This window comes from Stylophora pistillata, chromosome 3, assembly GCF_964205215.1.
Source record: "Stylophora pistillata chromosome 3, jaStyPist1.2, whole genome shotgun sequence".
Taxonomy (NCBI): domain Eukaryota; kingdom Metazoa; phylum Cnidaria; class Anthozoa; order Scleractinia; family Pocilloporidae; genus Stylophora; species Stylophora pistillata.
Genome location: NC_142521.1, coordinates 38742401 through 38756022, shown reverse-complemented (window position 1 = coordinate 38756022; position 13622 = coordinate 38742401). Strand labels below are relative to the sequence as shown.

The following is a 13622-nucleotide window of genomic DNA, read 5'->3' as shown; positions in this document are numbered from 1 at the left end:
TTCCTTCCTCAGAACTGCCCTACTTGTTTAGAAAACAACAACAGGCGTGTTAATGAGAAAGCCAATTAATGAACTTGATGACCGAGACAGGATTTCTCCCAAAAGATGTGAGCAACCTTACTTTTCTCTCCCCTTTTTCCTGAAGCGGAGCGGTCCATTACTCGCACACCAACCGCTCAAGAAAATTTATACACAACACTACTGAGGGTTACATGCCTTTGCCTTTGATAAGCAGTCAATCTTATTACTGAACAAATAAATAGTTGAATAAATAAATCTCTAAATGGATAAATAAAACTCTTTATGGCTTCAAGCTTGAGAGTTTTTATATTACTTTGCCATTTAGCATGGGTACCCCTGTTTGCAATCTAAAGATTAAGAAAATTTTGATGTGAAAGGTGAGCATAATGTGATCATTGTTGGTAGGGCTGCTCCAACTGAAAGCTGCTTTGATAAAACAATTCATAAGTAAAAAAAGGCAGTACATGTCTACATGAAAACTCAACCATATGGCATGATCAAACTGATTTTTGTTTGTCCAACCTGTTCATTGGTGCACTATAACAAATTGTTTCTCATACGGATTATACTGCAGTATTGGCAGAAAGACCACTAAAGCATGCTTTGATATCTTAGCACTAGTACTGCAACTAGGATTAATCATATTTTCCTCTGGAAAAATGCAGAGAGAGACCATAACAAAACATCCTACAGTTCACTTTAGCTTCAGCTGTTTCAGGCCAGCCTTCCCAGACCAAGTTATCACATATCAGTTGAAACAAGTTCTAACAGGTCACATCTAAGGTTATTTGTCCTCATCAACCTTACCACCCGCTGGGTTTTTATCATGATTTGCTCGCTGAATCCTTTGAAAAAGTTTATCATTTTCTTTGAACAAACATAACAATGTCCTCTTAGAGTAATAATTTGAGTCAATGTTCTCTATGTTGTCGATCACATCATGGAGAAGATGAGCTTTTCCAAGACTGCAGCCAGGAGCACTGTATTTGATGTGAGTAAAATGTACATGAAAATGATAATATGAAGGCTGGTAGTGAACATAAACCTGAAGTTCATCCCCAGCAACACCATACTTGTTCTGTATCGCTTCCTAAAGGAAAGAAAAAAATAATACCAGCAAAAATTTACTTGAAAATGAACTCTTTACAAGGCAAAAATATATTTAAAAGTCAAAAACCAACATTTTAGACCCTACAGTGGGTTGTCCTCAGGATAAATAAGCACCGTCAGCTAAATTGCATTTTTTATATTCACAGGTAACTCCTGATGAGATGAGTTTGTTGACATAGGAGTTGATTTGTCTATTCAAACTAGATTTCAAATGTTGTATCATTAGGCCTGAGTGGATTCTGTGCTGATAACAAGATTTAGCCCTGCAGGGTATGCGCCATCTGAAGGAATGCGAAGGATTCTTATCTTAACATATTTTTGCCTTGTGAACAGCTCATTTTTAAACAAAGTGAACTTTATGGACATTAAACCACTCATTTCCAAAACTACATATTGTCTAAAGGAGGCATTGTACATTGACTGCTTGCAACCTGAGCTGAATGCACAGATGCACCGTAGTTGTAACAAACAAAACAAAAAACAGTCAAACTATCACACTAAAACAAAAAACAGTCAAACTATCACACTAAAACAAAAAAAGGAAAAATCTTTACACTTCCTTTAAGATAAAGAGGGAAATTTCTAAAGAGACTGTGGTGCTGTGTTGATTAATGTAACTGTAAAGAAAATATCAGCTTTTAAACTCTTTATGCATTAAAACTCTATACACATTATCAACCCATTTGATAAAAACAAGTTACTTTGCCCTTAAGATAAGGGTTACCTGTCCTTTCAACAATATATTCTTCAACAGTGGCAGATGGGAGCTGTCTAGATCTCTGAGTGACTTAATCCCTCGTCTGTGGCTAATAGCCACAAGGTACAAGTTTTCAATCTGTTTCTGATCCCACTTCAGATCTGGCAACAAAGTGAAGCCAGTAGCTGGGTCATTGTCTTCAAACACAACACGTTCCACTTCGGCTTTCTTTTCTAGAATGTTGTACACCCACTAAAATAAAATGTTAAGAGTATGTATTTAAAGTCAGAGTTACAAGCAATGTAACTCAGCTAAGGGTGTAATAAAACATTGAAGTAATGAACATTTGTACTTTCTCAGAGTAAAGTAAGTTTGGTTGTTGTAGGTTACTTGATGTTTTGTAAGTCAGGGGTGCATTTTTTTAGGAATAATTAAATTGCGAAAAAAATAAGCAATTTAAAGTCTAGAAAGAAACAGAAAAAGTGTTAAAAAAGTGTTTTTTCTTTAACATAATATTAAAATAAATCTATCAATGGAGATAGTGAAAACTGTATAAGGCAAATGAAAAAAAACTATAAAAAAACTGTAGAAGGCAAACGAAAAAAACTGTATAAGGCAAATGAAAAAAAACTATATAAAAAAAACTTTATATGGCAAACGAAAAAAAACTGTATAAGGCAATGAAGATCACTCTTATCATCATCTAGCTCTTCTGATCATCATCTAGTAACCGGTTGTTTCGCTAACATGTCAGTTCACCAACAGACAGTTTGCCAATGTCAATTCGCTAACTTCTAATGTTAGTTCGCCAATGCTTATATGTCGGTTTGCCAATGCTTATATGTCGGTTCGCCAGTGCTTATATGTCAGTTCGCCAGTGCTTATGTCAGTTCGCCAGTGCTTATACGTCAGTTCGCCAGTGCTTATACGTCAGTTCGCCAGTGCTTATACGTCAGTTCGCCAGTGCTTATATGTCAGTTAGCCAGTGCTTATATGTCAGTTAGCCAGTGCTTATATGTCAGTTCGCCAGTGCTTATATGTCAGTTCGCCAATGGTTCTATGTCAGTTCGCCAGTACTTATATGTCAGTTCGCCAAGGCTTATATGTCAGTTCGCCAAGGCTTATATGTCAGTTCGCCAATGCTTATATGTCAGTTCGCCAATGCTTATATGTCAGTTCGCCAATGCTTATATGTCAGTTCGCCAATGCTTATATGTCAGTTCGTCAATGCTTATATGTCAGTTCGCCAATGCTTATATGTCAGTTCGCCAATGCTTATATGTCAGTTCGCCAATGCTTATATGTCAGTTTGCCAATGCTTATATGTCAGTTCGCCAATGTCCAAAATAATTGTAATTACAAATGACCAGAGGAATCAGTGCTTGACACTAATTATAGACCACTAGCCACAGACTAGTAGAAATTCAGTGTTGGCTAGCGGTTTTTGATTTCCACTGGCCAGTTTGGCTGACAAACTGAAATTGTTGTAAACATTGAAGATGTCACTGGCCACTTGGCTAGTAAGTTGAAAAGTTAGTGTCAAGCCCAGAGAATAAGTTTTACTTTTGATGTATTCACAGGTGTTCATAGGACTCACATTGACACTAACAGAAACCAGTTGAACTCTTTACACTCCAACAACAGCATCTACATTCTCCATACTCTCTTGTATACATTTTATTTGGTACTGATAAGGAGAATGTTTTAAACTCTTTCACTCCCGCGATCTCACTAGTAATTCTCCTAACTGTCTGCTATACAATTCTTATGATATTAGTTTGAAGAATTTGGTATTGGATCAACTAATTCTCCCCTCATTGATAAATTTCTTGATTCTTGTCACTTGTCTGCTTGATATTGCAGTATTGAATAGTAAGGAGAAATTCTGTTTTGGTCAATTATGGGAGTGAAAGGGTCAAAAATCAAAGTATCTCGGGTTGATGATCATTTCCTTTAGAAACAATAAATTATTCGGCAGTATTAGAGCAAGTAGATATTAGATTAGATAACAGTCATTCTCATGTTTAACTCTTTTACTTCCATGAGTGACCAAGACAGAATTTCTCCTTACCATATCAATGCAATATCAAGGAAACATGATGAGAAAAAAAGAAAAATATCAATTAGGGGATTATTGATTGACCCAATACCAAATTCTCCAAACTAACATCATAAGAATTGTATAGCAGACAGCAAGGAGAATTACTGATCAATGAGATCTTAGGAGTGAAATTTTTAAGGGGTTAAGTTATTGTAGTTGCAGTTACTCCCATTGCCTCATTTTATTCTACATAATCCTCTGCATATTTCATTGAACAAATGCCAGTGACCCAACCAATTGTTTTGGGCGACCAGCTTCTCTCTGTATTCCAAAATTTACATACTACATCATTAATAATTTTTAATTGCACAGTACAAATAAAGTGCTTGTTGTTGTTGCTGATTTTCCCTATTTTGGGATATTCTGGTAATTGATAATTTCCTCATAATACTAGAGTTCCAAAATGAGCACTATACAATTAACCAAAAAAAAAACAAAACAAAACAAAACAAAACTCCACACAAACCTGAATACTAAACGATTTTTCATCAATAAATGGTAGAGTAATCGATTTGTAAACTTCTGGAGTTTCTTGAACAAAGTGTAAATTCTGGGCTGAAAATTTTTCAAGATGTTTAGCCGTAGCTGGGTAGATTATTGTTCCCTTCAATGTATTGAAACGAGATTGTGGCTGACATGTACACTGGTTGTAGATATCATTGTTAAATTCCACCTCAACACTGGTTTCTGTAGACAACACTTGTGGTAAGGTATCCTCTGAAAAAGGTGTTTTCTCCAAAAGAACGACAGCATCAGATTCTGAGTCTCCAAACTTCCCTGTAAAAAACATTAACATCAGTTACATATCTTTTTAAAATCCTTAGAAGAAGAGGAGGAAAGGGGTTTCTTTATAAGACACTTATAATGGTATTAGGATAAAGCAGAATCAACTTCAGTTTGCAATCTTCCCAGTGATTCACAAAAATCTATTAAGAGGAGGAGTCTATACTGCCCCCCCGGTTAGCTCAATTGGTTAGAGCACCAGATTGTGTTGTGCGGGAGGTCGAGGGTTCGAGCCCTGGCTGGACCAATACTCATGGTCTTAAAATAACTGAGGAGAATTTGATACCTTTCTATAATATCAAGAAATGGATAGATATTCTAGTCTTCTCGGATCAGGACAAATAAAACCATAGGCCCCGTCTCCTGCAGCGTTAGGGGTAGGAGACATTAATTTCCCACGCACGAGATTATTGTGTGGTGGATTTCCTCCCCCGGGGAGGGATGGGTGGGTGTTCACAGGGCCCTATTTAAACTAGCTATCTGCTAAACTGGGCTACCCTGTGTAAATAATCGTAAATACTGTTTATTGCAAGTATGATTACTGATGGTATGGGACAACATTATTCCTTCGAGCAATTAGTTATAACCATTACAACTTCCAAGAAGTTGAAAGAGGGGCTTCCAAACCCACTCTTTGAACATTTAACCAATACTATCTTTGACACAAGTGCAATGAACACCTTTTAAAATGGCTTTCTAGCATTCTCAAAGTGTTTGAAAACTGTGAAATTAAATGCACTGTAAAGGGAAATTCCCAGCTTTGGATAATAAGTTGCTTGCTATGGCTACTGTAATCAATTATGTGATTGGTTGATTTAATTGCATCAACTCAGTGAAATTGGCTAATGATAGGTCTCTCATTACACTGTCAAATTACAACTCTACAGATCCATTAGTGAAAGGAAAGCAGTTCATCTACCATTCAAATTGGAGGAAATTGTACAGGTTAAAGTTACAAAATTAACTTAACACCATAAAGCTAATCTTTGAGTTCTAATAGCAGCCCATCTGGAAAAAGTAGTCATTTTTCCTAATTTATATGTTCAAAGAAACAGGACTGGCATGAATGTATAACCATATAGATCTAGAATTTGTGGGAAGCAACTTCAGAGAAAGGCTTGTTTGGATGAGAGAAAATTTCAGTGATTGTACAAGAGGCTAGACTCGTGTGATAAACATGACCAATGCAATGTAATGTCCATTTGATGAGGCATCTTCAATTTCAATGTTGGTAGACAGGCTGGCACTTACTCAAAGGAGGCTCTCATTTGGAGGCAAAAAAAGTAATTAACCTGCAGGACAAGATTGCTGAAACTCTCCACGTACATTGAACAAATCTGTAACATAACTCTTTCATGTGATTGGCTCTCTGCAGGTCAGTCTTGGTATCACAGTTTGCATCATGCAAAGGACTGTGAATGCACAGCTTACCCACAATGTCTAGCCAGTATGCATCATATAAATATATCAGCGTGTCATGCTAAATAGACTCATGAGGCTCATTTACTCCTTCAAAAAGCCAACTGCCATGGAATGTTTTCATCTCTCGAATCCATTTGACTGATAAGTAAGTAGCTTCTCAAATTTTTTCGTAGTTTTAATTAACTGGCACCAGGTCTTTGTTTCATACAATTTTGTCCGTAATCTAATTCATGATAACAAAAATGGGGCTGTGCATTCACCGTCGTCTACTGTTGATCACTCGCAAGATTAGACTCGACGTGGTGCTGTACGCATCCTTACTGAGCCGATGAAGGATTCGAAAGCTTAGATATAACAATAAGAATATAAGTGAAACACGTGTTATCCTTCTTTAATTAGTAATACGGACGTAAAAAAAAAAAAAAGGCCAACGGGAGCTATTATCACATTGCTGTTTAAGACAAGTCTAAATTCATCCGACGCATAGAGAAAATGTCAAGACGATGTTTAACGAAACATTTAATGCAACTGAAGTGCCTGCGGGTAAATTTGCATGAATTGTGAAGGAGATCGACCCACCATGAACAGCGACAGTTTTATCTCTGGCATTTTCGTTCAGGACCTTGATGAACTGAAAACCACGAAAACTTTGAATACTGTTGTCTTCCAGGTTGTTTTCATCCGCGAGTTTGACCCTCTTAGCGGGCCGCATTTCATCATAGTCAGCCATTTTTGTCGTCTCCACGACTATTTGTCGTATTTCGGTTTTTTTCGATAACAAATCGTCGATTGGCTTGGTAGCCACGCAGTTACTCTTCGGAAATCATCGAGCTTGGCAGCCATGTTGTATTCTACCTGTCGGCACGCCCTCTCGGTGCGGCATACAAAACAAGCAATACGCCGCAAATTTTAAATTCATCCTCATTTATTATAACGGGATAATCGGATGGGAAGTTTTCAAGACATTTAAAGTCTGCGTCCCGGGAGAAGACTGAAGATATTTAAGGTGTGGGGCTACCAAGTTCCTGTTACCTTATCGGTAAGGATAGTGTTGGGAAATGTTTCCTCAATAGTCGGTAAACTCCAGCTTAGCCTGTAAAGAGCAAGTTTATTCTGCAGAGGAAGAAATCACAGTCGTTTTCAAGTGTTATCACAAATGATCCTATTTCCTCGTGAAACAATTTTGTGTCCTTTAATTTCTCTACAAAAGCAGCGGTAGAAATGCTTACGGCAAGGTCTAAACCGGTCGAGTTGTTTTTAACATTAGCACATAGGCTTTTGCTTTCTTTTGACCTGTTGGTCGTAGATTTGGCGCTAATATTGGTGCTAAATTTCCTAGTATAGTTCAGAATTTGAAATTGAATAACGTCAATTTGGTTTTTAATCGTTTCCTTTAATTTAGCCATTTATAGAAATTGCCTCACGCCTGCTACTACAAGCCCAGAACCTGAGCGCTTTACGTCACTTTGAAATGGAGTTGATATTGTCAACGTTGATAAAATTCTTTTGGCCGATTACCACTATTACCACGAAATACCTGAAACGTTTTCATTTTTGAAATATTTTCTCCAGCAGTCGTAATTGGCATGCATACAAACCGACCTTGATAGATTACGTTTGAAGATTTTTTTTTTTCGCTTTCGCAGCCATTAGCGTATTTTGGCTAGCTTGCCAACATATCTTTTAATCATCATTAATTCTAGAATTTCGCAGGTAATGATTTAAAGATGTATACATTGAGAGGGTATTTTAGTTTTTTTGTTTATTAAATTATTAATGCGGATAAAAATTGCATGTCTTTGTGTAAGCTTACTATGACCGTACGATACATGAGAGTTTTTGTAGCGAAAAATCTTTACTTCTTTTACTTCAAGCACTGGCTGGTGATTTGAGGATAACTTTCCGTTTATCGCTTTCTTTATTAGAACTTTTTGATGACTACTTAAGCTGGTTTTTCTCAAGTGAGATTTAACTGGAATTGACACCATAATAGTTTTACTTTAGTCAGTGTTATTAGTTACTCGATGTTTCCTTTACGTTTGCAGGCTCTGCCGAAGTGTCAGCATGGGAAAATTATTATCAAAAATATTTGGTAACAGGGAAATGAGAATTTTAATGCTTGGTCTCGATGCTGCAGGGAAAACAAGTATCCTAGCAGAAAGCTGTTCAGTATTATAAACCACCACATTTTTTTCTCATATGCTATTGGTATCATATGACCAAATACACTCTAGCTAAAACTGGGGAACAACTGAGGATGTACCACCAGTGATTTTCATGGAAGAGTTTCTTTCAAATTTATTTCAAGGTTACAGAGTAATAGCCATTATTACAAAAGAAGGGACATGTTATGTTGCTATTTTTTATAATTACCTATCATTGTTACTTATTTTTACAGGAGCGTAACTACATAAAATTGGGATGGACAAAGTCAAATGGTGGTTAATTTTTGCTCAAATGTTTTAAAATGACTTTTTTTTTGCCAATTTTTGACAAGTACAGAAATTTAGTACCATGAAAAGAAGTTTAAAAGTATACTATGGACATATTAGCAAAATATTGTTATTCTTTAACTAAATACAGCTGTATTGTATAAACTGAAACTTGGACAATCTGTGACAACAATACCAACGGTGGGGTTCAATGTAGAGACAGTATCCTACAAGAATGTCAAGTTCAATGTTTGGGTAAGTTGAAGATCATTTAGCTCTTAATTATTAATTTTAGAATACTTGGTTTTCAATGGTGTTAAGTTGTTTTGTGGACAGCTGATACATACCCATTTGCTAACATGTTAAGGTCACACACTGTATAATAAGTAAATTGTATTTCCAGTTGTATTTGGGCCTATATCAGGAGTTTCATTAACATTTTTGGCAGAAGGGCAACTGGTTTTCACAGGCAGGAAAAACTTTTTGAACTGAACTTCTTTATGAGACAAACTTTGACCCAGATGGTCAAGCCAGGTAGGGCAAAACCATCTCTACAACTGGTCAATTTGCCCAGTGCCCAGCCCTTAATGAAACCCCTGCATGTGTTCACCAGAAATGTTTTGTTTTTCTTTGTTGTAGTTCAAGATACTTGACTACAAGCTCATAGTCTTGCTACTAAATATGTGTTACCAGCCTGCTAATCAGTGAGCATTTACTAAAACCCAGGCAATCAATGGTAGACAATGGATGATGGATGACAGAATCTATTGTCTACTGTCTACTGTGTATCATTTACTGTCTGGGTTTTACTACATGCCTAATTAGTATAGGTAATCACATGGGGCCAAGTAAAATTAAGGATTGATATCACACGTGTTTTCGGAAGTTGCTGAAGTTGCCAGAGTCACGCAGCGACGAGGGCAATTTCTGCAACTTCCAAAAACACAAGTAATATTAATCCTTAATTTTACGAGCAACCATGTGATTACTTGTTTATAATATAAGGGGCAAATTGTTTTTTTACTGATCTCGTGCAAAGCATGACACCATTATTACAAAACAAACAGAAATTTCTTTACCTTGGCAGCTGGTGCTAAGTGATTTTCAGCCAATCATTTTAAGTAATTTTGCTTGGGGCAATTACAAAAAATTAAGAAAAAATGCCCTCTGTCTTGACCAATCACAATTCAGTAATTTTGCCCCTTATATGATAAGTGATATGTATATGTTTTCTGGGTACCTCAAGACTTATGCTTTTTAATTTTTAGTGCATTTGTATTTTTGTGTTTGTCTAATAAGATATATGTATTTATAATGTATGTCACTTGCGGTCAATCCATATATAGATAAAATGTTTGTCGAAGTATTACTGTATCTGAGTTGGGAACCTATAAATGGATATAATTCAAGAACCACTGAACTGTCTCTGTCATGTTCCATAGTCATAATCATATTTCATACAAGTTGGATTATAACATAACCGAAGTAAAGCGCGCGCTCTGATTGGTCAATTTAGCGTCCCCCATTTGCCCATGGGTGTACGCTACTGACATGAGCAAATGCAAAGACTATTTTTCCGCGCGCGCTTGTTTTTTTCTGGTCGCGTAAGATTTGTTAAATAAAAGGGAACTCTTTAGCTACAATGTATCAATGTTATGTTATAATACAAATGGTAAACACTACAGCGTACACTATTGAGTTATGGATGTACTTGGGAGGTTTGCTAAGCACGAAAGAAGCTAGAGTCGCTCTCGGCTATCGCCTCGAGCGACTCTTACGCTTCTTTCGTGCTTAGCAACCTCCCACTTGCATCTATAACTCAATAGTGTACGCTGTGGTGTTTACCATTTGTTAAAAATACAAGTTATTGCATGTGTATTGCAAGCCAAGGACATTTTAACCCTTTTACTTCAGGATGTTGGTGGACAAGACAAAATCCGTCCTCTGTGGCGGCATTACTATGCAGGTACCCAGGGCTTAATATTTGTTGTTGACTGTGCTGACCGTGATCGAATTGATGAGGCCAGACAAGAACTCCACAGAATCATAAATGACAGACTCATGAAGGAGGCTATTATTTTGATCTTCGCAAACAAACAAGATCTACCAGATGGTGAGTTAAGATGTGAAGGCTGTAAAGAGGAATGCGTTTAGATGCAGCTTATTAGAGTTGTCTCTCTATCATTTCAGAAATTCAAACTAAAACCAAACTTTTGTGTAATAATCCTCCTACTGACATAGCACATCACCTTCTATCAGAGAACTGTTCAATTCCAGAATTCAAAATATACTGCTGAATGTTGTTGAAGTAGAAGGTTCTTTTATGGTCCTAGATAAATTATCTTGATTTTAGCAAAATACAATGGGCCATCATATATGGCATACTATTGAAGCAATGGATGTCATTTTACCCTACAGGACCTCTTGACCCTTTCATTGTATCCCTTTCATGTTTCCCTACCACCCATGTATACTCGTGGGTGTTAAAAATGAGAACTGTATCTGTGAACATTCTTTCTTGCAGCAATGAGGTCTCAGTCCAAGATCCATGATCATGTTGGGCAACCAGATCCTACATTATTGAATTTAAATAAATTATTATTATTATCACATATTATATCCTCTGTTTTCATGTACACTTCTGAATGGAGAAAGGCAACGTGTCTTTGAGAATTTTCCTACTTCCTATAGTGGAGACTCAATCCCAAATGCATGGTCCAATGTTAGCCATGTATTTTTGTGATTAGAGTGAGGCAGTATGTTTAACAACTATGGATATATGAATAATTTATGTCTTTGTGAAGTTTTTTTTCTCTGTAGTCAGGGCACAATCCCAAACTTGTAGTCCACTAGGAAAGTGTTAGCTCCACCCTTTCTTTTCTTAAAAAATAGGAAATAGTAAGGTAACTAGTTTTTCTTCTCTCACCCTCATGTGTAATCTTTATTCCAGCCATGAAACCTCATGAAGTGCAGGAAAAACTGGGTCTGACAAGAATCAGAGATAGAAATTGGCATGTGCAGCCATCATGTGCAACAAGTGGTGATGGTTTATATCAAGGGTTACAGTGGCTAAGTTCTAACCACCGAACATAATACATACCCTACATGATGGAGGATATTTTCACAAGAACTGAAATTAATTTTGAATTCTTTTAAAGTTGTTCCATATCTGAAACACATAGAATGGTTTTCTACACGAAATGAACACAGGGAGGTTGTTGATTTTAGACCAGTAGAAGCAGTCAACATTGAATACGTGGAGGAAGCTTGACAGTTGACTGCCATACTGTTGTGTGTGTATTACACTGTGTACTGCAGTTATGCAGAGCAAAGACTGGTTTGTTATTTTCTTCTGTATTGGGACCAGTTTGAGGCATACAATAATTAAATGAAGAGCAAGAGGGTCTGGTAAACATCAATTTGTTATTATTATTATTATTATTATTATTATTATTATTATTATTATTATTATTATTATTATTATTAACAGTGGTGCTGCTTAGGTATTTGGTGAAGGTAAGGAGACCCAAGTATGCTGTTCAAGTGAATTATTTATTGTTCCTGACATTGCTGAAATCGCTTTTGGAATCAAAGGTTAAAGTAATGCTTTGTTTTTTAGAACCACATTTGAATACTAATGAAGCCATTGAGCTTTGCTGATTCTTCTGATTTATTTTCCTTTGAAATGTTTCAATGTTGTAATTAAATAGGAAAGCTCTTTCTTAAGAAAATAAAATTTGAGAAGAACCCAAAGCGGTTCTTGAATAATTTCAAGATACAAAGTGGACAATTGTAAAATTCTTGAGGGAAATAATTTTTTCCATAGGAAAATGTCTTTAAGTTATTGTGTTGTCTAATTATGCCATTCACATGTTGTTAATATTCATTGTTAATCATTCTTGACATTCTGAGCCTTAATGAGGTCACTAAAATCATAATTTGAGGAATTTTCTGGCATTACTTTTCTTTTTGGTGGACTGTTCCAGGCATTAACTCATCAAATCGAAGTGCAATGGGAAACAGCACAACAGCAGTGGAAAAGTGAAAACCAAGGGAGGCCTGGCTCAGGCCAACCCAAACCTCCCTTGCTTTTTCATAGTTCTGCTACTATAACCTTATTTTCTATTTCACTCTGTTTTATGAACTGAGTGCCTGGAAAAGGCAAATTTTTTGGTAGTTTTTTTGTACAACACCAGCAGAGGATAGCTGTAGAAGGCCATATATTTCCATTATTTGTTATTTGTTTTTCTTTGTGCCCTTAAATGAATTTGATCTGTGCAATGACAAAGGGAGACAAATCAGGCAGCTCAGTCAAGTGATTTTAGATTCCCTTGAGCATCAAATAAAAATGTCTTCTTATGGGCCCAGTTACTCTAATGTTGCAGTTGTGAATGTGATCATGAATTTTTTCTCCTTTAGAACAGGACATAGTTACTGGGAGGAAAAGTTAAAGTTACATCACATTTTTGAATTATTAATCAAACAATATTTCATACAAAATAAAAAAAAGAGTATTTGAACCAAGGAAGTTGCCTTTGTTTAGCAGTAGTTGGGGTCTCCTGGAGTGTAGAAAGAAGACCCTTATTGAAGGGTTGGCGTTTGTAATTAAAAGGGAATTTTTACACATTTGTTCCTTCATCTTTTTCTTAGGTCAAATTAACAGTGGTAATTGAACTAACTGGAGTGCAATTTGGTCTGAAATCATAGGCATGATTTCAAAATCAAACAAGTGTGCAGCAAGAGTTTGATTTGAAATTAAAAGTATGATTTGAGACCGACGTTCCATGACAGGAAGTGAAATTACCACTTTATTACATCCATTTTGAAACTGCAAAATTCAGTTGGTCAAACACAGGATTTTTCAGTCTGTACAATGTTTTGTTGATCATAGTGAGCTGGTTTGAAGACAGTTGCAAAAGTTGTTTTTCATTTGCCTGAAATTTGATTGGTTTCTAACAAGCAGTAGGTTGTTTTGGGGAAAAAAATGTGATTTAGTTTAAAAAAAATCTGGCGATTTTACGGTATGCACAAGCCCAAAATAGTTTAAAAAACGCTT

The 13622-nt window shown here is 36.2% G+C and overlaps 2 protein-coding genes across 4 annotated transcripts; one reads left to right on the top strand and one right to left on the bottom strand.

The window, feature by feature from the left end:
• Nucleotides 1-280: 280 nt before the first annotated feature.
• On the bottom strand, nt 281-6913 carry LOC111331430 (m7GpppX diphosphatase). Its single transcript, XM_022936541.2, has 4 exons — nt 6714-6913; nt 4396-4706; nt 1856-2080; nt 281-1111 (listed from the first exon to the last, which is right to left on the bottom strand). The coding sequence occupies exons 1-4, from the start codon at nt 6862-6864 to the stop codon at nt 806-808; spliced, it is 993 nt and encodes a 330-aa protein (XP_022792276.2). The 5' UTR covers nt 6865-6913; the 3' UTR covers nt 281-805.
• On the top strand, nt 6154-13090 carry LOC111331431 (ADP-ribosylation factor 6). 3 transcript variants are annotated; one of them, XM_022936544.2, is made up of 5 exons: nt 6154-6279; nt 8180-8280; nt 8718-8821; nt 10481-10679; nt 11517-13090. In XM_022936544.2, exons 2-5 carry the CDS (start codon nt 8199-8201, stop codon nt 11657-11659), a joined length of 528 nt encoding a protein of 175 aa, XP_022792279.1. In that variant the 5' UTR covers nt 6154-6279; nt 8180-8198; the 3' UTR covers nt 11660-13090. The 3 variants fall into 3 exon arrangements, with proteins under 3 accessions (XP_022792279.1, XP_022792277.1, XP_088610623.1); XM_022936542.2 differs by lacking the exon at nt 6154-6279 and adding an exon at nt 6949-7173; XM_088754497.1 differs by lacking the exon at nt 6154-6279 and adding an exon at nt 7448-7847.
• Nucleotides 13091-13622: the final 532 nt, after the last annotated feature.